This window comes from Hesperophylax consimilis, chromosome 4, assembly GCF_061612785.1.
Source record: "Hesperophylax consimilis isolate HC1 chromosome 4, BYU_Hcon_1.0, whole genome shotgun sequence".
NCBI lineage: Eukaryota > Metazoa > Arthropoda > Insecta > Trichoptera > Limnephilidae > Hesperophylax > Hesperophylax consimilis.
Window position 1 is genome coordinate 29,385,119 of NC_142839.1, and position 24,791 is coordinate 29,409,909.

Consider the following 24,791-nt stretch of genomic DNA (forward strand, 5'->3'; position numbering starts at 1 on the left):
AAAACAATAACAAAAAGGTAAAAAGATACCATGAAAATGTGCTAGTTATTACATTAAAGGGGGAAAAAACTGTGGTTACACAAAAATTATGCTTCTTTTAATATAATACATTATAATGTGTTTGGGACAAATATCAAATTAAGACTTCAAAGAAGTCATGCAAGATTTTTATTATAATGTGCTTGGGCTTAGGTTTTACAAAAAGGTATTTTTGTGTACATTTTTTTTGTCACGTTTAATGTGTTTTTTGAATTGTAACAAATCTATGCATGTATTATAGCAGTTAAAATTTTTACATTTTAAACTGCCATTGGAATTTGAATTTTTCGTCATTTGAATCAGCATCCGCACAGCAATATAAAATGTCAATTTTTAAACCTTCGTAAACAACTTTATTATAAAATGTAAAAAAGAGCCAATTTACAAATTTTTCTATAATTTTTTTAAGTTTTTTTTGTAATCCTTCACATATGCATAACATTTTATACAGGTATAAAGATAAATATGTAGCATATATGCGCACAATACATAAATTTAATGTTTTTTCCAAGAACGCTGCCGCAAAATTTTGAGGACATAAAATAACTAAACCCGAACATTGCCAAACCGTAACAGTGGCAGCGAAACGTCTAAGAATACAAACAAATAAAAGATACAAAAGTAGGCAATTTAAATATGTACATAACAAGAAGATAAATGATAGAGTTATTTTTTAAACTGTGAGGGAAAGTATAAACAATTTAAAGCTTATCAAATAAATTGATAGATCGACTGTGATTGAAACAAATGAGGAATATTCAGAGAAGCGAGAAAAACATTGTTGATTATGTCAACCTTTCTACTGTGACAGACATCTACCAATGTAAGTGATAAAGCATTAAATTAGAGAGATTCTCGTTAATCTTGATTATTACAATTTTATGGATTTATTTAAATAGTTTGATAGAAAGACAAATCCTCATACCCAGGGCCACCCAGAGAGTGCAACATAATAATACCACCACCGTTACACAATATATTATAATACAATAGCATGCCACTAATAATTTATTGTACATTATATAACATGTGAACATAATAAACACATAAACTACAATAGTTGTATCCGTTACCAAGTGGAGAACCGTTAACCCAACCACCAACATAAAGTGAAAGAAAAGTAATAATATGACACACCACGCAGCACCACAATGCACGAGCAGTAATAGAATAATACGAGATCAGTGAAGCATTGGTTGACAATTGGGTGGAGTCAGCTTACCGCACAGATTCATGAGAGAACTAGACTTCCGCCCGGTCTTAAAGTTATTCTGGTAAGTGGAATACTTTGACCGCCCCCTTGTCTGACTCTGTGGCTCCGCGTTTACGTTCTCTGAAAGATGCACACATTCAACTCACAGTTCCCGTCCTGCATTAAGTACAATAGTTGGACACTTCATCATGTGGAACAAACAAACAAACATCAATCTACAGTCGTGGCAATTCATTGACGCACGGGCTTAATGCGCCTTTTTAAACGGCAGTTAATATGAGGTGTATAGAAAAAAAACACCGCATCAGTGTCAACCCATTTTTGCTAACCAAAGAAAAATTGTAAAACAGATTTTTTTGCAGTAATTTTACTATATTGCATAATTTATTTAGAAACAAAATTTATAACTCTTTTCAAACAAAAACAGATTGTTCATAGTATAATTTTTAGAGGAATTTTTTGCCCGCCACACCAGGGGTATCCCTGTGTAACTGCCACATCAGTATTTGTTGCAAACTTTGTGACACTGCCTATTTTGTTTTGACACACAATACAACATGACGCTGCCATATTTTTTTTGGACACATGTGTATTTGTTTTATTAAATTTTTCCTTCTTGGAAAAAGCCTGATTTGATAACTGCCTGAATTTGATATGTATCGGGGTTCTACTGTAACTGCTGCATATGTTTTAAAATGTTGTGCACACTTCCATGTGTTCGTCTTAAATCTGATTTTTATTAATCAAAGAGGTAGGATTGAAATAGTCAATGATGAATTAGTTCAAAAAACTTTCTGTCAGATTACCAATCTGTTCTCGTAAATAATTCATTTCAGAATGGTGTTTTCTTTTCTATACACCTCATTTTGTAAATAGATCAAGATTATATTATGGTTTGTAAAAATATGTTTCGTTTATGTTACAAAGTGATTTGGTGTATTAAATATCAACAGTCAAGTTTGAACTGAGTTTTCATTTTGTTACACTGTGCAGCCAAATATGGAATATTTTAACCAACTGTAGTTTTTTTAATGAAACATTTCATACTTAGCTATGAATTTGAGATATTTTATTTTTATCCTTGAAAGTGTTCTGTATGTACCTAAATTAATCTTAGTTACATTAATAACTAAACAGCATTTATAACATTATTAAAAAATGATGTTTATATGTAGCAACATGTCATGCTTTAAAGATCTAAGGAATTATGTTTTATTATTTGCTTTTGCTAACCAATTTACAATGATATTGCAAATTACATTTAGGCAAGACAATATAATTTATTCAATTTCAAATTGCAGTAAGCAAGTTATTTAATTTTGCTTCAGCATCATAAGAAATTATACTCAAGAGCATCTTAAAATCAGCTCAAATCAGGATTTAAAAACTGAATATGGAAGCAATTTTTTTGGTTTTGAACTAAATTCTTTGTGAGAGCTGAAAAGCCATTTTTATATTGTTACAACATCCATCGCTATGAGTACATAATTAAAAAATACTTTTTGCATTAAAAAACATTTACAAAAGGTTCTTTATTTGGATGCATTCAGCAGTTACACTTTGTGTAATATCGTATGTATAAGAAAGAATACTTATAATGTAATGCATAAAATTACTTCCCAAAAGTAAAATACTATTTGTGTGTATTTTTCAGCGGTAGGTATAAGCCAATAAGAAGCTTTATGTGCACTCTGCAGCCTAACAACACAAGTCAGATTATTATCCAAGTGTATTCAATTCTACAGATATATAAAGATCATTCCATTTTCAATCTTCTAATTCAGTTAATATTTTTATTTGAATTTTTTATATTTACTTATCTCAATTACTACAAACATTAACTGTAGATGATTGTGAGGAATAAATGCAATCATACACCATAATACATATTATTATGTGCAAAATAAAACTAAAATTATGCATATTCATGCCTGAAATAAAATAACTGATCTAAGTAAATCTAAATAATAAACTTGTAACGTATAATCGCCTGACTTACCAGCATCATTAATCTATGTACTACTGAAATGATGAATCATACAATTTAAAATAAATCCTTTAGGACACTCCATGCTATAAAATATTATACTTCTTAAATATTCAAGCACACTGCATGCATATTGAAAACAGTTTCACAAAATGCAACTCATTTGAGGTGGGGCAAACCAAAAACAATACATAATTCAAGCAGCTAGAGATGAAATAAAAATATGTAAGCAATTTAGAAAACATAGATCTGTACCTCTAGAAGTCTTGTATGAGCCCCTTCTACCCAAAACGCTGGGACCACTTCCTGGTGACATCCCTCGGCTCTCGTCAATAGGAGAATCTGAAAATTAATCCACCGTTAGAGCATATTTTCATAGAAAAATATTTCCCTCCACACAGATTGCCTAAGATGACATAAGGCTGAAGGAAGCCACAGTGCCTTCAGTGTGGAGTAAATGTGATTCAAATGCGTGTTAGAATTTATACATTTAGGAAAATAATGTTTTGAACACATTTTATGATATTCATGAAATCCAGATTTACTTTGGAAAATTACAGTGCAGCTTGATAAAACTATGGATGCATATGCAATAAATTTAATCAAATTTTGTTCAGTACAAAATCTAATACAATGGCTACCTGTTGTAGGTAGTCAAAAAGCTACACACAAACATTATTATCTAACCTCTCTTACAAAATTTTATATTAATTAAAATATAACTTTTACATACAGTTGATAGGCTTGTTCTAATTATATATTTAATGGATAAAAATAATCTATCAGAAGAGAAAATAAATATTTTTTATTGAAAGTAAACAACATTTTATTTGAAACAAAACAAGATTATTGTTAGCATCATTATTTGTATAATTTGTGTAAGAGTAGACTGATTAACCCAACAGCACAATTATTTCAGTTTTCAAAAATACATATAAATAATCATTCAATCTTTTATTTGACATGCTCCTTTGCCCTTTAATACCATGGTTTCTTTAATCTACTGTATTCTAATACAAATTGCCGGTGAATTAAGACATAATCGGATGGGATATCAACTTAGAAAGCATTTGTGAATGAATATATATATATATATATAAAAAATGAATGTGTAGGTACGCTAATGTTAGTTTGAATAGTATAACCGGTGAGGGGTTGGGCATTACCTCGATAGAGCCCCGCCCTGTCTGCCAGACTGTCCTGCGAGCCACGGTAATAGTCCCGCCGCATGGTGGACTGGGACGACGCCGGCTGACTGGCATACCCAGCTGTTTACACGGGAGCGAGACAAGCCAATACAACACTCAATACAATTATATCAAAATAGGTTACAACATGCAACAACTGTAATGATGGCAACAAAACTGAACAGCAAATTAGAAAAAAGTTTAAGCACGAAAACCAGCAAATAATTTTAGATTTTACATTTTATGCGGGAAAATAATCTGGTTTTTTTTCTGAACTAATGGAAAAGTAAAAGAAAGAAACAAAAAGATAGTATCACAAGGTTCAGTATTTTAGTGATACAAATAATATTATCCCTTTGGCAGAACAATATTACAAAGTTGGCTGTATTTTTTATATTTGAACAGTTTTTTTTTTATCTACAGAGAGCCCATTTGATAAAGAAGGTTGAATCAGTAACGATTTTTTACTACAGGTAAGTAAAAATAGTATTTTTAAACAACATAATATTGCGCATATCTTCAAGTGATTATATTATAATATCAACTATTTGATATTATTTATCTTGAATATCTAATGGATTTTGTACCCACAAAGATAACAATGTTGCAATAAACTAATAAAATAACAAAGCACCAATATGCCAATACTCCTTTTTAATTTTGTGCTAATAAAGATGAATTGTGATTCGTCGAAAAAAAATTAAAACTGACCATACTCTTCTTGTGCAACCATTATTTACACAAATAAAATATAAAATGGAGCAAATCTAAATAAAATTTTCAAAAAAGCTAAATTCTAAAATGATTTATTATAGTATAAGGTGCGTAATACTTTCATATTTTAAACTATTATGTGCCATAATGTAACAACAAATATTTAAAAGTAAAATGATAAAAGGTCTAAGTCTAGGATGAACTAAGTGCTAGATATTATGTGCCATAATGTAACAACAAATATTTAAAAGTAAAATGATAAAAGGTCTAAGTCTAGGATGAACTAAGTGCTGGAATGTGTATGAAATTATAGTAAACATAAAATTTGAAAGAATCCTTGGGGCTATTTCTACCAAAGTTCCACAAATAAATTAATGTTGGGAAAGTGAAACAGTTAATTTAGTAATATAACAAAGAAAAAACAAAACAGCTTTGTTCTAGTCTTTTACATAGTAATGCAGTAAGATTAGCTTTCATCAAGTCATATTTTGAGCTTTTGAATTGTTGTAACATATAAGCATTGTATTTTAAAGAATAAACATATGTGCATTATTGGTGATGCTAATACTTTGTTAAAACTTTAAATAAAAATATTACCGGTAAGATTGGAGGAAGATCCCTGTTTGCCCCGGCTGGCGAGGAGCATCCCCTCGGCCATCTGCACGGTTCCGCTGTCCACGTGTATAGTCTTAGGTCGCGCTCGGGCCCCGGGGCCCCCCACTCCCGGGCCCCCGGCCTTGGGTCTCATGCGGGGCCCGCCTGCTCCAGCTCCACCACCGCCGGCGCCCCCCTTTCCATGAGGACCGGCGGGCTTCATCAAAGACATGAGCTCTGACTTGTCAAATACTTTGCCCTGCAAATTGATAAAAAATACATATCATTATAAACATATATGTCATATTAATACTGTTTTTTTTAAACGAAAATATACTAGGAACTAAATTTAATTTTTCCATACATTTTTTATTGAGAAAAACGTTAAAAAATGGTTTTACTGTAATAGATTTTGAATATTGACATTAAATGAAATAAATAACAAAGTTCACAGTATTACTGACCGTAGAGTAGTAGATGTATGAAGCAGACATTTTCAGCCACAAGAATAAACCACGGCTTCAGAATAAAACTAAGTTTTTAGCAAAATAACACTGCTTCAACACTCTAATCTAAATAAACACACCAGGTGATATTAAACAAAACACTGATAAATGCTTGTGTGATTGGCATTTGCATGAATTATTATTAGAGACTCCCAACTCATAGGACATTAACTAAAAACAGATTCAAAGCAGTCGATACATTATGCTCCATGAAGCATGTATGTTTGTAGTTATTTATAGCCAGGAGTTCAATGCAATGCACAAACTTCATAAAGACATGGCTTCAATGAGTGCATTCAAATAATATAGGAAGGATTAAAGAGATATATATATATATATACAAGATTAGATATTACAAACGTTTGATAAATTTCAGACACACTTTATACCATGATATCAGTTTTAAACTTCTTACAAATTTTATCTTTTATAGATAGCCAAAATTTTAAAACAAACCTGTTTTTTTTATTAATGTCCTACATTCATTCAAAATACACAAAAGAAACTTACAATCACCGTACTTGCTTGACACATGTCCCTATTATTCCCATTTTGAAAATACAAATTAAATTTGCACTAACCTTCACTTGACATAAATTTCACATAAACCGTATTACTAATTAGATTCTTATACACCCGTTCAACGTTGGTGCGGTAAAGCCGGCCCTGAGACTGGTTTAAGACCATTTTAACCAAACAAACACCATGGTAAAAATTCAAGTTTTTCACTGTTCTGAACTTACGCGCCGCCTGATATTTACAGCAAGTTTATAAGGAAGAGGGAAGTATTTATTTAATAACTAAATCATCATGAGAAATAAATTGCAAGCAAATGCGAGCATTGTGTTTAGATAAAATTGAACATGTCATTGATATTATCTTCATGAAATTGCCAACAGAATTCAAAACAGCTGAATTCTGCCAAAAAAAAAAAATCCTCGTGGAATTAAAATCTGTCACATAAAAGAAATAGTACCTTGACCACCAGCTCTTACAGAGCAGTAGCGGTATGATAGATACTCTCAGTATTGAACACCATTCATGGCTGATGCCACAGTCCCACTGGCTCTGGGCAGTTGAGTGTCTTCAGTAATTTCTTGATATGTTGGTTCTTCAAACGCCCAGCTTGATGAACGGCGGATGATATCAACACCACCTCGACTTATAAAGCCGGGACACTGACTAAAGGTGGCCAATGCTAAAGGCCGTGCATTTTGGTGAGCATGGATAAGTAACAGGAAAGAAATGTGTATCATCAACTCTATATGCCTACTCAATGGCCTTCTTGAACTTGTACTGCTGCAGGATCTGGTGAACATCACCTAAACTTATAAAGGCGGCACACTGGTTCCATTATAACAAGCGTGGACTAGTAAAAGGAATGTATATTCACCTCTCTCTCCGCCTCCTCGATGGCCTTCTTGAGCTTGTACTGCTGGAGGATCTGGTCACGGCGCGCTGCCTGTTGTTCCTTGCGCGCAGCGCGCTCTTCCTGCACGCTCTGCTCGCGCGTCCGCCGAGCTTCTGCCGCCGCCTCGCTGCGCGCCCTCGCCTCCTCAGCCGCCTGGCGCCGCTGCAGTGACAGTAGCATGATGCGCTCCTTCTTGCGCTCCATCTCCTCCGCCGTCTCCTTCAAAGCGATAGTGGACAAATTAGCCATATGCTGAATTATTATATATTTTCAGCTTAATTCGTCAAGTGCTAAACTCTGTTTTTTTTATCGAAAATGAGATTCAAATGCCATCTGGTGTTAAAATTAGTGTCACTTCATATGGTTAAACTCTCTTTAAAAAAAACAGTTTTCGATTTGTAAATACTATTCAAAACCTACATCGAATGTGGGCACAGTAAGGCGTGGGAGTTACGCATTCTACGATTTAAGGTGACAATATGTAATAGATTTTGTCCATTATGAATTTATTTATTTATTCTAGATCATTTTGCAATAAACTTTCTAAAAATCTATGGAAATTTTCACAATTTCTTGGGTCCATGGATCTCTGAGCTTTATTTCCAAAACTTTTTTGAACATATTAGATGACAAGGTTTTCACATCTGCGAAAATTTTTATTGAATATCAGAAAGCATACACTAAAATTAAAAAAGTACTACCTATCACTTTCAAAATAAATCATAGCAAAAACAACACTTACAGGAGTAGGATTAGATAAATCATTGCCAATAATAATGGCCGCTGGTCCATCCTTTTCCTCATGGTGCATATTTCTGGGGCTTTGACTATGACTGTCCCTGTGTATGATGGGAGTCATGTTATCAACATTGTGATGCCTCTGGACTAGTGGGGACTCATACTCCTGTTGCTGCATGGGTTGCCTGACGCGGTCCTGCCATTGGTCACCGTCAGAATTGTCTTGGTCCCTATCGGGACTGTGGTTGTTTGATGGAGTTCTATCTTTCTTGGGGGACCCTCGTTTCATTCGAAGTGGAGGTTTCGGCCTCTTGGGTTGTTCACTATCGAAAGATATGTAAAAACCTTTCTCGTTTGCCGGGTCAACTTGTTCCAAGCTACTGGAAGCTCCTGCATTGTTATTTTCGTGCAATGGCGGCTGCTGGAATGAATTTCTAGTTAGGGACGGTCTCGTGGGTGAAGGCAATCGGTAGGTACGATTTCCAGAGGTGATGTTTAATCTCCCAATTCCTTGCTGTAACGCTTCATCCTCCGCATTCCCGATGAATGAAATGTTCTGAGGTTCCATGTCGTCCATGGTGGGAGCTTTACTGGGTACGTGGTGTGTAGGGGGCGTAGAGGAGAGCTGCTGTAAACTGACAGCTCCCTGCTGCTGCTGGTGCGACAGGTCTCCCAAGGACTGTTGTCGCTGGGGAGTCTTGGCTCTGTGCTGAGGACTAACTGAGGGAGGATTATTCTTTGAGAACAATGACTGTACGGCTAAATGCGAGGGTTGAGCTTGGGGACTAGAGACCGTATAACTAAGATGGGAATTTGGATTATTTTCAGTGCCATTCTGATATCTAGGTTGAGTATTGTTGTGCAACTGATATGGCTGATTACTATTTTCATGGAGTAAGAACCCTTGCATGTTATTCCAAGTTCTGGGTTCCTGAGGTTGTTGTGGGTGCTGTTGCGGATGTTGTTGCTGGAGTTGTTGCAGCTGCTGCTGTGGGTGTTGCTGCTGTTGTTGTTGCTGCTGTTGTTGTTGCTGATGTTGCTGTTGATGTTGTTGGTGTTGCGAATGTTGCTGCTGGGGATGTTGTTGCGGATGCTGTGGGTGTTGCAATGGCAGGTTAGCCAGTTGCGGTGCCCAGCCCCTCTGAGGATTCAAATCTTGATACTGAGATTGAGGTGACTGGAACTGCATGCTTTGGGGAGAAGGCCAAACCCTCTGTTCTGGATTGTCCATATTATTAACTTGTGCCTGCTGTGCCCAAGTCCTCCGCGGAGGGGGGGTGGGCTGTTGCTGCTGTTGCTGCTGTTGCTGTTGCTGCTGTTGCTGTTGTTGCTGTTGTTGTTGAGGTCCTCCGTGTAAATAGAACTGAGACGGTTCCATTTGATGGCCGCGAGGGCTAGAGGACATTATCTGCTGATGATGATCATGAGGAATGTGCGGTGAAGAACCAAAATTACTATGTTGCAATCCATATGGAGCGGAACTAACATTGTGCTGTGAACCATATTGGTTGTGCTGCAAGAGAAGTGTGAACACATTACAAACAGATTCAATTGTCCGAATGATAATATTTTATTAATGTTTGATATATGTACTGCAAAAGTTAAAAAGCTAAATTACCACACATAAAGCGGTGAGAGAACATCTAGTCACAAAAAGGATTTGATAAAACATACAGTAAAAAAAAAAAAGGAAACTTGACAGAAGCTTTTTTCCAGTACTTTCAGATGAGTACAAATAAGAAATAAAAATTTTACATATAATTCTACACATAAAAAGTTAAAATTACCATAGAATGTGGAATGTGAGGAGGGGGGTAAACTTGTTGTATGTGATTGTTGGCCTGGATCTGGTTCTGTTGGCTCGCTAGGCGGGCTATATCAGTTTGTATGTCTTGTAAACTAGAGTTCATCCTAAAAAACAATTATAAATTGAACAATTAATTCAGTGTCCTAAGTTCCTTACCAACAACCAATTTATGTTCATAATATGTTAAGACTTATCACAAAACACATAAAATTACAGTCATTATTTGATGTAATTTCTAATTTATGCCGATTTTGTTATGAAATAAACACTTTTGTAAAGTCACAATTTTTACTTGATGGATTGGATGGTTATGATTAAGTAGTTAGTTATAAGAAAGATCATTGTAGAAATATATTATATATTTGTACAGCACCCTCGAGGTGATTTTTCGCAAAATCATTACAATTATACAAATCATTAAAATATTATTATTAATACTAACCGATCCCATCCGAAGTTATTTTTATTGAAAATGTTCACAAACGCTGAATTAATTGGTGTAGTAAAAAAGCTATGACTTTTTTATGCTTTTACTACAGGGTGTCCGGGGGTAAAGTCTAACTTCGTGGCGGTAACGTTTTAAGGTAGTGTTTAGGTAAATAAAAAAGATAAATTGTTTGAATGGGAAAATAAACATTGGATTTTTGAAAAAACTTATTTATCTTTCTTACTTCTAACATTGTACAGAATCACCTCCCGAAGTTAAGGCTTTTACCCCCGGATACCTGAATTTAGTACAAATTTATTTTTTAACACAAAAAACAGTTAATTATTTAAAAATATATCTTAAGATGGCAATGCATTCTATTTATGTAAAAAAGAATCTTATCGAGATGCATAAATTCTGGTGGCCCGGAGGGAAGGCCTTCAAAGGGTGCCCTAAATTGGGGATGCTCAAAGGGAATGTATCAAGTTAACGATTATTAATTAATCATAACTAAGACAATTAAAATTGAATAGGATAAAAATACCACACAAAATATTAAAAATCCACACTGTCCATACAGCAATAGAGAGATTTAACTCACTTGGCGATAGACTGATGATAGTCCTCAATCCCCATGCCGTCCAAGTCAGGTGTACGCCGTGTCTCCACAAATGGTAATCCATCTTGATCCATCCATTTATTTTCCACAGATTGAGCTTCGGAAGATATGTCCTGTCACACAAAACCACAAATGTTGAAAAAACAATCACCATTGACTGATAAAATAATTCAACACTAATATTATCATGTTTACCGTACGGAGGTCTTTAAACATTGATTGCAAAAAGCCACCACAAAAGCACATTTTGCATCCAGAACAATTATGGCACAATATCACAATAATTATTATTTATCTTGGTATAATAATAATAAAAACGCAGCACATTTAACTGGGTAGAGACATACTGCAGTTCCTACAGTTAAGATATTGGAGTGAAAGACAGTCACTTTTCAGTACAGTCCGATGTTTACTGTTAGGTGGTAATGTTGTGCAAATTGGATTCCATAAATTACAACTGTTCATAACACAGTTATGCAACTACTTGTGCTTGGACCATTATATTCTCGTAATTGGACAGTGTCTAATTAGTTCATAATTCAAATTAAAAATGTATAATTTCTCTTCATAATGGACTATCAAGATATTATAAATTCAAAATACTGCATGCATTTTTCACAGAACTCTGGAGATAAGAGTAAATTTGACACTCCAAAGGAAGATTCATTTCATTTGCTTTTCTAACAATATGTGTGTTTAGGTTATAAGGTTAGCAAATTGATTGACCTTGTCAAAAATAAAGTATGGAAGTATAGTATAAAAAATAATAAGTGCCCTCTGTGCGGGAATAAAGTATACCTGCAAGGAGACAGGACGCTCCGGTTTGGTCGGGAGGGGGGGAGCTGCCACCTCCCCCAGTGCGGCTGCCTCATCCCCCCCTCCACCTTCACCGCCCCCTCCCCGTCCCACGCCCACGCCCCCGTCACCGGCTGGTGACTTAACTACACTACCCTTATTCTGAAACCACAAACCCACACAGTTGCAGCCCATCACCGTTTCACACAATAGGATATTCAATGTTAACACAAGTGAGATGAATTCAAATTGCAGTACGTAAATAATTAGGCAGGTACATTTCAAAATGATGACAATTCAAGTGAAATTAAGATGCTTAACATGCACTTATTTGATCAAATAAGAATATGGAATGATTTAGGGTTAGAAATGAGTGCATACAGATAGAACAAACCTAACCATTACTGAAAACACATTTCTCACTTCACAGATCGATATTGTAGATTCAATTACACTGATGAATTTCCGAACAAGGTATACAAAAGCGTCGAAAACATAAAACATTATGTATTGCGAACTTGAAATTTCCAAAACTGACCATGAATTCATGCACTGTTAAAAAACCACACTGCCCGTAAGTAAATGGCAACATAATTAACACAGGAAATAAAACAGCAGTTCCTTTCTCCATACTTGTTAAATGGAAAGTGAAATTATAAATAATAAACGATCATGGCTCTGCCACAAAATCTCGCCAGCACATCACAAAATGCATGCATAATTTACTGAAGTGCTTTACACTTAATCTGTATGTTAAATCTATTTAAGCATGTTTTTTCATATTTCATGTATCTTTAATCCACTTTAACTTAATCATAAAACAATGCAAAATAGCAATACATATTCTTTAAAATACTAATAAAAAGCGAATAGGGAAACATGGCTGACTGATATTTGAATATTACAAAAACCTTTGTATATAAAATGGAAAGTCTCAATGAATTTAAACAAATCAACAGAATTGAATGATTTGCGTCATACTTTTAATTAAATATAAATGTATAGTTTAACAAGGAAGCGAAAAATTGCAAATTATGAATAAAGAAGTTGAACGCAGCTTTAAAATAACATTCAATAATGTAAGCAAAATGGTAGTAATATTTCAATAAAATCATGGAATAAAAAAACCTTCATAATTTTAACACTTACCAAACTAGCAATCTATCAAGGGACAATTTTTATATCTCCTATTAGTGTACTCAAATAATCTCCAAATAAAAAACTTTTTATATCTCCTATTAGTGTACTCAAATAATCTCCAAATAAAAAACTTTTTATATCTCCTATTAGTGTACTCAAATAATCTCCAAATAAAAAACTCTGTAAAAAAAGTCCCTTTCATTGTGAAACTTGTATTATTATATATTAACATCGGTACTGATTTGACTTTGGTTTGTCTAAATTATCGTACATGGGTACTGTATCTTACAATAATCTAATCATCTAACATCTAGTGTGCAATCAATACTTACATCAATTCTTACAGAGTTAACACAATAAAACACATAGTAAATCACCGCACTACCCCACAAACTAACATTTAACATTTTACCTTCCCAATGCATAACAAAACAGAGTGCATTCAACAGTGTTAGAGAGGAGGCACAAGTCTTCGTATTAGTTGGAGCATTATTACCTTAGTGACAGCTTGAAGAAAAGCCTGTTGTCCTACTTGCTGTCTCTGTCTGTTGAAAGACATCTCCATTCGTTTCTTTTCATGCTCTATCCTTCTTCTCTTTTCCTCCAATTTCAAGCGGATGTTGTTTAATTGAGCATTCATAGCGTTGCCATTCATCGGTGACATTTCTTGTGAGGGTTGACCATCGCCATCTACAAGAAAATAATCACAAAAGTAAACAACCATAAAATCCGTGCACATAGAAGCAAAATAACACAGTTAGTATAAAGTTTAGTGGTATGTCATGATGTAAGCAGGTACTTCAAGAAGAGTGGTTAGTTTGAGGGTTTTCAGCTAGAAACTTACTTGGTGGATGTTGCTCACTTTGCATACATTGCTGCTGCCAAGTGGTTGTATTTGGATTAGTCATCATTCCAAACGAAGTCATTTTACTATCACCGCCGGCCGCCCCGAACCTATTTAATTTGTTTCCTTGAGGAGTCTCTTCTCTTCCGTGTTGCATATAAACCAATTGAATACCTTGAAATAAAAATGTAATAGTTTGCTAAACCAGCCATGGGAATGATGGGAAAAAAATAAACAATGAATGATGTGAAAACCCCTCACCGAAATCTCCCAACTAATTATTGTACATACCTGAATGCTCTCCATTACTTCTGAACTTGGTCAAATCTGCAAAACTCGCCATTTTTGACCCTGACAAGTCTCCGTCAACTGAATCCTTAGTATTATTATTTAAATAGAAACCCGTAGCATCTCCGCCCCCCATGCCCTTATTATTTATATTTTGGTTGTGACTAATTGCATCTTGGCTAAGCTGTCTCTTCATCGGCTGATATTGGTGTTCTATGACTCTTTCAGCTTCCTCCGGTTTAGAATATTGTCTCTCCACAAATTTTTCCCTATCAACAAACTTCTCCCTCTCCACAAATTTTTCTCTATCCACAAATTTTTCTCTATCCACAAATTTTTCTCCCCTTTCAACTAATCTTTCTTCCCTTTCTGCAATTTTTTCTCCTCTGTCAATAAATTTTTCTCCTCTTTCAGGCAATTTTTGTCTTTCAACAAAATTTTCTCTTTCCACAAATTTTGGCTCTTCTTTTTTATTTTTAATATTGGGATAGAGACGTAGTTCGCCTTTGACGGGAAAGTGGATAACATTGTCTCCTTCATTATAAAACATGTCAATGGAGCCCTTTGCATCCTTCAATGTTGACCTAACTGCAACACTTTGCTCAATAGGACCTGGAATGAGTAAAACAATTAAATATAAGAAATGTTGTAATTCAACATAAGAAATGTTGTAATTCAACTATCAATGTAAAAAAGATTTTTTTTTTATAAAACAACAATATTAATTTACCAGTGGGGGCAGAAATCTTCCTGGGTGAAGTATGATGTCCGCTATTGATAGTAGCAAGTTCCTTCTCGGGGTTACGTCCTGCGAAATTGATTCTATCCTGTGAGCCCCCAAAGTTCTCGACTGTTAGCTGAGAGTCATCTGCAGCCGTGATGGAGTTGCGGCGTGACCTACGACCCGCGTAGCTCGAGCGGCGCTGCTCCTCCCAGTTGGAGGGGCGCCCAGCCGCCATTCCTGGAGCATCTTTAAATTATGAGTATTCATAGTAGTGGTAAATATTTAAGGTGGGTGTATACGAAGAGAAATACATTTAAAAGTGACACAATTGGGAAGAATGTAACCATTCATTTTTATCAAGATATCAGCATTACTACTATTTACTATTGAACTATTCACTGCTAACTGCATTATATGATGCATACTTCCAAAGCTTTAAGTTTATATTTTCTGTAAACATATTGTTAGATAAGTTATGCGGTTAAAAAGTTTGCCGGACACAAAAAAATTGATAGACTAGCCCACCATGGAAAGGGGAACAAACAGTTACCTTACTTTAGCCAACTTTATTTTTCTGCGCAGGGTCCGGTTATTTCAATTTGCGCTCTACGGCGTTCAACGTACGACTTGTGTAGTAGATTATCAAACCATTCTTGAACCCCCCTGGTGCCAAAAATATGGTCATGTGGTTTGCCTCCAACTGGTCGAAATGATACCGGATTTCATGTTAGGACAAGTCTATCAAATTAGATATCTATGGATGTATGCAATGAAAAGGCTAATTATTTAGTGATTTTAATAACATTTGCTCAAACACAGTAGTTCTTATACCTCTTTCGTCCGTTTGGCGCACCACGGAGCTGAGTGTGGGCACTGCCCTACCACGGTGCACCACGAAGCCCTCATCGTGCGCAAATGGGCTATTCTGCGGGCTGGAACTACGGCGCTCTGGGGTGGAGCAGGCTGAGCGCTGGCCCCCTCCCCCACCGCTCTGGGCTACAGGGGCCCTACCACGGGACATGTGCGAGGCGGAAGGTGAACGGGTCACTGAAATGCCATAAAAACATGTTAGTTTTTTATCAGTGAGGGTGATAATTTCATAATCTTTTACAGTGCTTTTAAAAACATTTTATTACTGTCACCCAAATATCATAAAAAGACCAAATAAATTTAATTAAGCCATCATGTACTAACATTGAGCGCTACTATCTGACATTGCAGTAATATCGAAAATTTCGGGCATATTACTGATGATCAAATTTAAACTTCGATAACTACAACGATAGACTTATCCTTCATTCACTAAAGTAGGCAATGTAGTCGTCTATTCAATTCTTAACTATCCTCAATGCCATTCACCATGACAAACTATTGTTCGGCATTTAAGATAGTTTCTAATTGCACAGAGGTACATAACATTATTTTTTTATGAGTTTATTATGTATCAAAATCGAAAAAAAAATTAAAATCGATAAATATAATGTTTACCAATGTACTAATAAATTAAATATGTACTATCTTTTTTATTGTATTAAAATTATCCGTTTTTTTAAATGTAAAAAAAAAACTTTTTTTAAATTTATTTCCCTTACCCATTTTACTTTATTCCCATACTCATGCTTATTTTGTGGAGTATATTTTTTATTTGACGTTCAATCTTAATTTTGTTTCCGCCTTAAGTTAAGTAATACCTGTATATTTTTTAGACACATAGGTTGATTAATTACCTAACTTTACGCATAAACAGAATTAAGATTGAACGTCGAATAAAAAACATACTCGACATTTTGTAGATGAAAACAGATTTCAGTACGACATTAATTCTGAATTTTAGGCACGAATGGTTAATAATCTTCTATTTTAAGGTTTAGTATGCTTTCAATAATGAATTGCATTCTCTATTTTTAACAAATGGAATAATAATAATAATATGTATGAATTGTTTTGTAAACATAATAAAATTAGCTGCAGTAAAGAACACAATATGATTCAACCATGGTAAATGTTAAAAAGCGACAAGCAAAATAACCAATTTTAAGCATGCCGTGACTGAACTTAACAATCTAAATAAGGTACCACTTTAGATTTCATACGCTGTACGCATTCAAAATGGTCTTCGGTATTGCATTTTAATGATGTATTATGATCATATCATATATCAGAATAACGATCAATGTTCACATATTTAAAAAATGAGATACAGTAAATTTAATATTGATCTGTGTGATAAAAATAAATGAATGTGCCAATGTTTTATTCCTAGGATACCTTTTGTATTATACAATTTCTCTTACCCAAGGGTGAGGTGAGTATACTGAAATGAGGTTATGTTTAACATTAGCGATAGAATAAAAGATGATTTTGTAGTATTGCAATTATTAAACAATACTTACTTCTAGGCCAGCCTGTTAATATTAAAGAAAACAGCCATAAGGAAAACATTTCTATTGAATTACATCTGTACACAAGATTTATGTGAAAAAAATAGGTAATATAATATATATATATATCAGTTAACAAGAATCCATACAAAATATTTAATATTGTAGAATTTAGTGTCATTGTTTTAAAAAATTTAACAATATATTAACTATCATATAAAAATCCATTTCGAAAGTGATCACTAACTCCTACCTATAAATAATAACTCAGATAAAGATTAAATTTGACCAAATCTAACATACAGAAAATAGAGTGGATTGTTAGGCTCAACATTTATTATTTTATGTTTATTTTAACAGTAATATATGTATGTACATAGTTGTTAACGTGCATTAAAGTTAGTATAAGTACAATTTAGTGTAAGTTTAAAGATTGGTTGCATTTTTATTGTATAGTCTGTGAAGCTGAGTACACTTGAGGTAAACCATCAAAAAACTTCAGTACATAAATTAAATAGTGTTATTATTATTATGAAAATCTCAACTTAAAATTTAGATAATCCTTTAAAGGCTGTAAAGGAGAAACCCTATAAATGCGGAGTGGTTATGTAACTGAGGGATCGCTTATAGAGGCAAAGGTCCTAGGATACAACCCCCCATTTAGCACAAGCAGCCATAATAAGTCAATCCTACTCTATAACATGGGAATATTACATAACTGAAATACAGGGAATACAATCGTTTGTTAATTAATGTTGATATAGTAAAAATGAAGATAAAAAGTAATATGAACATGAAGTAGGATCAATTTTTGTAATAAGAAATCTTTTTATAGGTAATGTTTGATTGTCTGAATTTTTAGTTAACAATAATAAAGATAAAACATGAAATAGGGCTTGTTACCTGAACACAATACAACAAGAACCGAATGATTTACCTGAAGTCGGCACAATTACAAGGAAAGAACATGAAATAGGTTTGTCACACGGACACCTATATGACTACATATTAATGAAAATGAATATGAAATGGCCATAAAAGGGTCTAGACACCTGAACATGACTGGGAATGAACATGATCATGAGAAAGGTCCATGAGTTAGCCAACTTGTCGAAGTTGTGCTATAAAATAAGATGAAAAGGGCTAGCTCGTCACCTGAACACAACATGACTGGGAATGTTCATGATGAAGGTGTTTACATCAGTCATCTTGTCAATACTATCACATTTGATCATGAGGTAGGTATTTGTCACGTTGTGAAATAAATGAAAGGGATGGCTTGTCACCTGGACATGACATGACTGGGAATGAGCATGAACATGAGATGGTGTGAGCCGATGAGCAGATGGTCACCTGTGAACTGTGTTGGGTGGTGCACACGGTGTGAGGGCGGGGGCGTGTGCAGGCCGCTGCGCAGGTCGGGGATGGGGGTGGGCGGCGCGGGCGGCAGGCAGCGCTTGTGCACCACACCATGCGAGTTGCTAGCCCCCGCACCTGCCCGCCAAAGCATGCACCCTAGCCGGTTAGTAACATACACACATTCCATACAACCACCCACATGATCTACCGTGGTATCCCGCAAACCTTATACCAAACATCCAAGAAATATCTTACCCTACCTGTCAATTTCAGCCATGGAAGTGTTCTAACCTCCGAGACTCATCAACCTACAGTTTATTTTATTCAAACAGCCCATCAAATGATACCTTCTCTATTCCTTACAGGGTACTTTTTAGGGTCGTTAATCAAGATTTTACATTATTCAAATATGCATCTATGTCTGACCAAAAGTTGACCACCAAGTTCGGCCCCGGTGCACTTTTAAAACTCGCCAAATGCGTTCCCTACAATTATACAAGATTGACATTAATTTGTCACATTCTTTTATGATTCATTCTTGTGTTCAACAGCTTGGCTGTCAACTGTGGAATAATTTGCCGGCCTGTGTTCCTCTCTCCTACAATATGGGTATCTTCAAGAAAGATTCACTTCTAATTTTCCTCAAAAAAACCCTCCACACAGCATCCCCGAAGATGAAATAGATCCTGGGGGATATTATTTCCCTTACAGCTTCCTGCATGGACTTATTATTTATTTTTTTAAATTTGGCTACTGCAATGTAAAAAGTAAAATCTAGTTACAAAGATAATTTTTATAAGATATATAGCCAGACCCACAATCCATAGTTAATAATAATTGCTGTGTGATAATGAGATGGACTCTATCCCTAAATGGAGAGGACATGACGCATTGTTTAACTTCACCAGTCAGAAGCTATTTATTGAAAATTGAAGCCGGACATATATATAAACCATCACCAATAATAAATTCCCTGATATAATTTTAAGCCGATCACCATCTAAAGCAGCACTAGTTACCAAAATGACCTTCTCTTTACCTAATATTAATAATTCTTGTTTTAGGTAAGCATCATGCATGTTAATGTCAACAGCTTGGGGATAACACAGCAGAGAATAATTTCAGAAAATTTGGTAAAGTGGGAAACAGTAAATGCTTTGAATATGTCAAAGATCAAAAAACTGATCAGCTGATATTAAAATAATAACAAATGTGTAAAAATTAATAATATTAACAGTAACCCCCTTATATAAATTGTTTGAGTTTTTAATTGGCCAAAAAAAAACAGCGATAGCTTATTATTCATAGAAAAAAAATTATACATGGAGGACATGCAAATCATAAAGAATAAAAGATAAACAAAGTATATAAAGTTGTTTTTCAATTGCAAATTATATACACTTTGCCACGGATAATAAAATAAGTAATGAGTGTGTGAGGTTAATTATCTGTTCAAATTCTTTGTTTGTGAGGTTATAACATTGTGTGTGCTAAAGGTTATATCATGGACCTAAAAAGCTCTGGACAAAGCACACAGAATGGCGTTGAAGCCAAATCTAGGGTAAGGGGAATTTTCTTTAGGTGAATACCGCACAAGTCTCAACTGCTCCCAAACGTCTGGAGCCAGTGAGACTATGGCATCCCCAATTGGGGTATGTTGTGAGGCTGAAGGTAGTTGGGAGGGGAAGGATATGGAGAAGAGAAAGTACCTGGCTATTCAATTCAGATCTGGTTACCAAACATGGCTAAAGCCATTTCAAGCAATGTTTCAATTCTGAATGGTGGTCTTACACCAGGGCAGTACTGAGAGTATCTTCAACTCTGGAACATGCCGCAAGTATACTATATATTATTTTAAATGAATAAATTGTGAAATAACACAAATTAATTAAATAAAATTTACTTGAGCATGCCGGGATTTGAACCCGCAGCCTTCAGCTTACTAGTCGAGAGCTTTATTCCTCGAATACTAATTGGCTGGCAAACTTTTGAAATGATTTGTATGCAAAATGGTGCATTATGAAGTACAGGGTTTTCTAATAAGAGGTGTTAGTTTGAATAGCCCGCTATTTCGGTAGATTTTACTTTTTAAAGCTGTCATTTTTTGACATTTGACAAGTAAAAACTATGTCATTAATAAAAATGGAACGATACACGCTTCAACAACGCATTGAAATTATTAAAATTCACTTGAGTGAATCAAATGCAAATCATCTTGAGTGATGAGGCCAATTTCCACCTCGGTGGCTTCGTCAACAAGCAAAATTGTCGCATCTGGGGCTCGGAAAACCCAAGACTTATTGTTGAAAAGCCTCTCTATCCTCAACGTGTGACTGTTTGGTGCGGTTTATGGTCCGGCAGAGTCATTGGACCTTACTTTTTCGAAAATGAGGCTGGAGCAACAGTTACGGTGATTGGATTGCGCTATCGAGAGATGATTAATGATTTTTTATGGCCGGAATTGGATGGTATTGATCTGGATAACGTTTGCTTTCAACGAGACGGCGCTACGTGCCACACAAGCAACGAAACCATTGATCTTTTACGATTGAATATCAAAATAACACCTCTTATTGGAAAACCCTGTATTATAATTTTACTGTTGTGTTTTTAGTGCAGTTATAACTGCCAACGATTTTTTATGGGTAATTGATGAGACGAGAAATGGGATGTCATCAAAAAATTTAAGTAGGTTTTGATATTTTTCATTCATCTTCCCCCTCGCCTCGCGGTTTCAAACTGTTCTCGAATAGCTTCATCCAGGGCTTTTTAGGTTCATTTATATTAGTTTAGGTTGCATTTATCTGTACAGCGAAATGCAAAGATAAAATCTCACCGGAGTCGGCCTGCGAACTCGGGAACCTCACACACTTGGCGGGGTGGATTTCCAGCACGTTGAACATGTCCGCTAACATTACCAGCAGATTCTGTTGCATGGATCTGAAAGGAAAAAAAATTATAGATCTTCTTAAAAAATTCACTATTACAACTGCAGAAATATTGAATGGAGAACATTCAAGGAGAATTGAATTGAAATGATAAATAATTGAAATTAAAAGTGATTAACAAAATCTTCTAAGTATTCAGTATTATTCATGCCTTGCTCTCGTGAATTGTCACACAAAAAAAAATATAACTACAATAAAAAATACCTTAAGAAATTCATAATTCAATCAATGATTAAGATTAAAGGGATTCATTCAACTTATTTGTATCTTGGACGAGGAAATAACAAAATATGAAAGAAATAAAAATTCTGTTTGTTTGTGCTTTTGAAAAAACCATCTCATGCTTATAATTTGAGCAGCATTGTAGAAGCTTTTGGACTTCAAGGTTCAAAGAACCACACATTTGCTCCGTATTTTACATTTTGCTTATTTTTTTATGTGAACACTGTATAAAAGTGAATTAATTTGATAATTAATAATAAATTTAATGATTAACTTGACTTCACTTAAAAAAAATTGTTTTCCTTGTTTTTTTGCTGCTTTACACACTAACAGCCTTACTAAAACGCATTGTGAAAATATTATTCAATTCATAAATGACCGAGTATGTGAAAACCTTACTAATATAGAAACTGAAAAAAAAATAGTTTATGTAAAGATATATGCACATTGCATATAACCTTCTGGAGCCAGTAGGTAGTAGGGTGAGGAACGAGTTGGCAAAGAGGAATGTGGGGGAGTACTCATATATGCATATCTGGTCACCAAATAAAGTTAAAGCCATTTCAAGCAGTGTTTCAATTCATTACAAGGGTGGTACTGAGAGTATCTTCCATTATGGATACTAAGCCTCTGCCCTCTATGTTACGAGCACAAAAAGAAACCAACATACCCTCGCATATAAGTAATATCCTCGGGCATCATGTGGAACACGTTGTAAGGCAGGTGCCTCTGACAGAACTGCTGCACCAGCGTCAGGTTGTGGATGGAGTCTTGCACGGACGCCAGACGCGGCGCACGGATATGGGAGCACGGCAGTGCGTCCGGGCAGTACAGGCTGATGAGCGCAGCCAGAGCTACTCCGTCGCAGAGGTCTCGTAGCGAATCCACTGGCGGGAGACTCGGAAGGATGTTGGCCTCGCCATCCTGAAAATTTTGTATTCAGTGTTTTATTTAAGATTCAGAAACTTGTTTATACGAGTGTGCTTGCAAAATCTTAAGTTACGGAGTAAAGTAAAAGAGAGGTAAAAGGGGAATATAAATTCTGTCATGAATGGTTCCATGAAAAAACAGATCATTAAAGAAAAGTGAAGTAAAGGAACAAAGAAATAAACAAACAAGCAAATAACAAACTTAAACTAACCTAACTTTACCTATCGTCTTGTTCTGTTTTGTCACTGTTCTGTTTTATACGGTTACCTTCATTTGCATTTGAGAGAACCAATTTTGGTATCAATTTAATCAAGTTCACAAGAGATTTTAGAAAGAAAGATAAAAATACTACAGGGTTTTCCAAGAAGAGATTTTAGAAAGAAAGATAAAAATACTACAGGGTTTTCCAAGAAGAGATTTTGAATAACCCGCTATTTTGGTAGATGTTACTTTTGAAGCTGTCATTTTTTGACATTTGACAAGTAGAATCTACGCCATTAATAAAAATGGAACTATATACGCTTCAAGAACACATTGAAATTATTCAAATTAACTTAAGTGAATCAAATGCAAATTATCTTGAGCGATGAGGCCCATTTCCACCTCGGTGACTTCGTCAACAAGCAAAATTGTCGCATCTGGAGCTCGGAAAACCCAAGAGTTATTGTTGAAAAGCCTCTATCTTAAACGTGTGACTGTTTGGTGCGGTTTATGGTCCGGCAGAGTCAATGGACCTTACTTTTTCGAAAATGAGGTTGGAGCAACAGTTACGGTTAATGGATTGCGCTATCGAGAGATGATTAATGATTTTTTATGGCCGGAATTGGATGGTATTGATCTGGACAACGTTTACTTTCAACAAGACGGCGCTACGTGCCACACAAGCAACGAAACCATTGATCTTTTACGATTGAATATCAAAATAACACCTCTTATTGGAAAACCCTGTAGATAAAATTATTGTACATACACAATTGTTTTTCATAGCTATAGGTAATAAAGGTGCAAATTTAAAAAAATGGTTTTGAGTAGGTGTATTAGCAAGGATTTCAAGTTTTCGCAATGATACCAAATATTTTTTTAGTCTGGTGTGAGATTAAAATCTAGCATGTGATAAAATAACTACATTGCAGCTTCTTTGACTGTTTATGCCTCTTGTGGCGAAATATATTATGAGACGAGATTGTAATTTCTTCACAGTTTTTACAATAATTTTTTTTCTTAACTAGAAAAGTATATATCAAATAATCAAAGAGGAAATTCAATAACATGTTCAACGAGGAAAGCCTTCCATGACCTAAAACCGGACTTGATGTTAAAAATATACAAAAAGGAAATGCAACCTCTCCTGAAATATGCTTTCCAAATATGGAGTCCATATTTTGCGAAGGATATAAGTATATCTAATAGAGAGTACAGAAAATACCATAAGATTTGTAAGACAGCAATATGAAGATCGACTTAAGGAACTAAGATTACCAATGTTCGAAGAAAGAAGTGACATGATTGAGACTTACTCACTTATCTGTACAATTTCATAGTCACTCATATGTAGCATACAGTTTAATGCCCCTAGTACACGTTGGCTGTGCGCTGGCCCAACGTGTACAGGAGCACTTGACTGTTGAACACGGCCGCCAACGTTGATCGGCCAACCCGATTATTGTAGGTTTTCATGTACACATCAAAAGGTCTTGTCACCAATCCGCCAACAGCATTCACAAGTTGGTGGGTTGGCTACACTAGTTATACTAGGAGCATGAGAAAATATAAAAATCTGATATTCGCATACAAGAATCAAGAACACATAATAAATTGACTTCAACGTAAATAACAAGCTCATGCTTAGTACAACAGCTACACCTGCGCATGCCTAGTGTTGTCATTGAGAGAGACAAAAGTTTTAAAATAATTATTT

General features: G+C 35.0%; 1 protein-coding gene across 10 annotated transcripts in view; it reads right to left on the reverse strand.

Annotated features, from left to right (window-relative positions):
* The window catches only part of Patronin (calmodulin-regulated spectrin-associated protein patronin), an 88,675-nt gene that overhangs the window by 7,238 nt on the left and 56,646 nt on the right, over positions 1-24,791 (reverse strand). For 2 of the 10 annotated variants that reach the window (XM_089651626.1, XM_089651628.1), the window contains exons 5-20: positions 22,614-22,867; positions 21,610-21,713; positions 15,865-16,080; positions 15,040-15,279; positions 14,313-14,921; positions 14,022-14,195; positions 13,674-13,867; positions 12,041-12,199; positions 11,225-11,355; positions 10,177-10,300; positions 8,394-9,902; positions 7,634-7,870; positions 5,738-5,993; positions 4,406-4,507; positions 3,495-3,581; positions 1,262-1,372 (exon numbers count right to left, since the gene is read on the reverse strand). In XM_089651626.1, coding sequence (XP_089507752.1) covers positions 1,262-1,372; positions 3,495-3,581; positions 4,406-4,507; positions 5,738-5,993; positions 7,634-7,870; positions 8,394-9,902; positions 10,177-10,300; positions 11,225-11,355; positions 12,041-12,199; positions 13,674-13,867; positions 14,022-14,195; positions 14,313-14,921; positions 15,040-15,279; positions 15,865-16,080; positions 21,610-21,713; positions 22,614-22,867 — 4,507 coding nt within the window. The remainder of the gene's footprint in view (positions 1-1,261; positions 1,373-3,494; positions 3,582-4,405; positions 4,508-5,737; positions 5,994-7,633; positions 7,871-8,393; positions 9,903-10,176; positions 10,301-11,224; positions 11,356-12,040; positions 12,200-13,673; positions 13,868-14,021; positions 14,196-14,312; positions 14,922-15,039; positions 15,280-15,864; positions 16,081-21,609; positions 21,714-22,613; positions 22,868-24,791) is intronic. The other 8 variants (XM_089651634.1, XM_089651630.1, XM_089651635.1 and 5 more) reach the window with 6 other exon arrangements.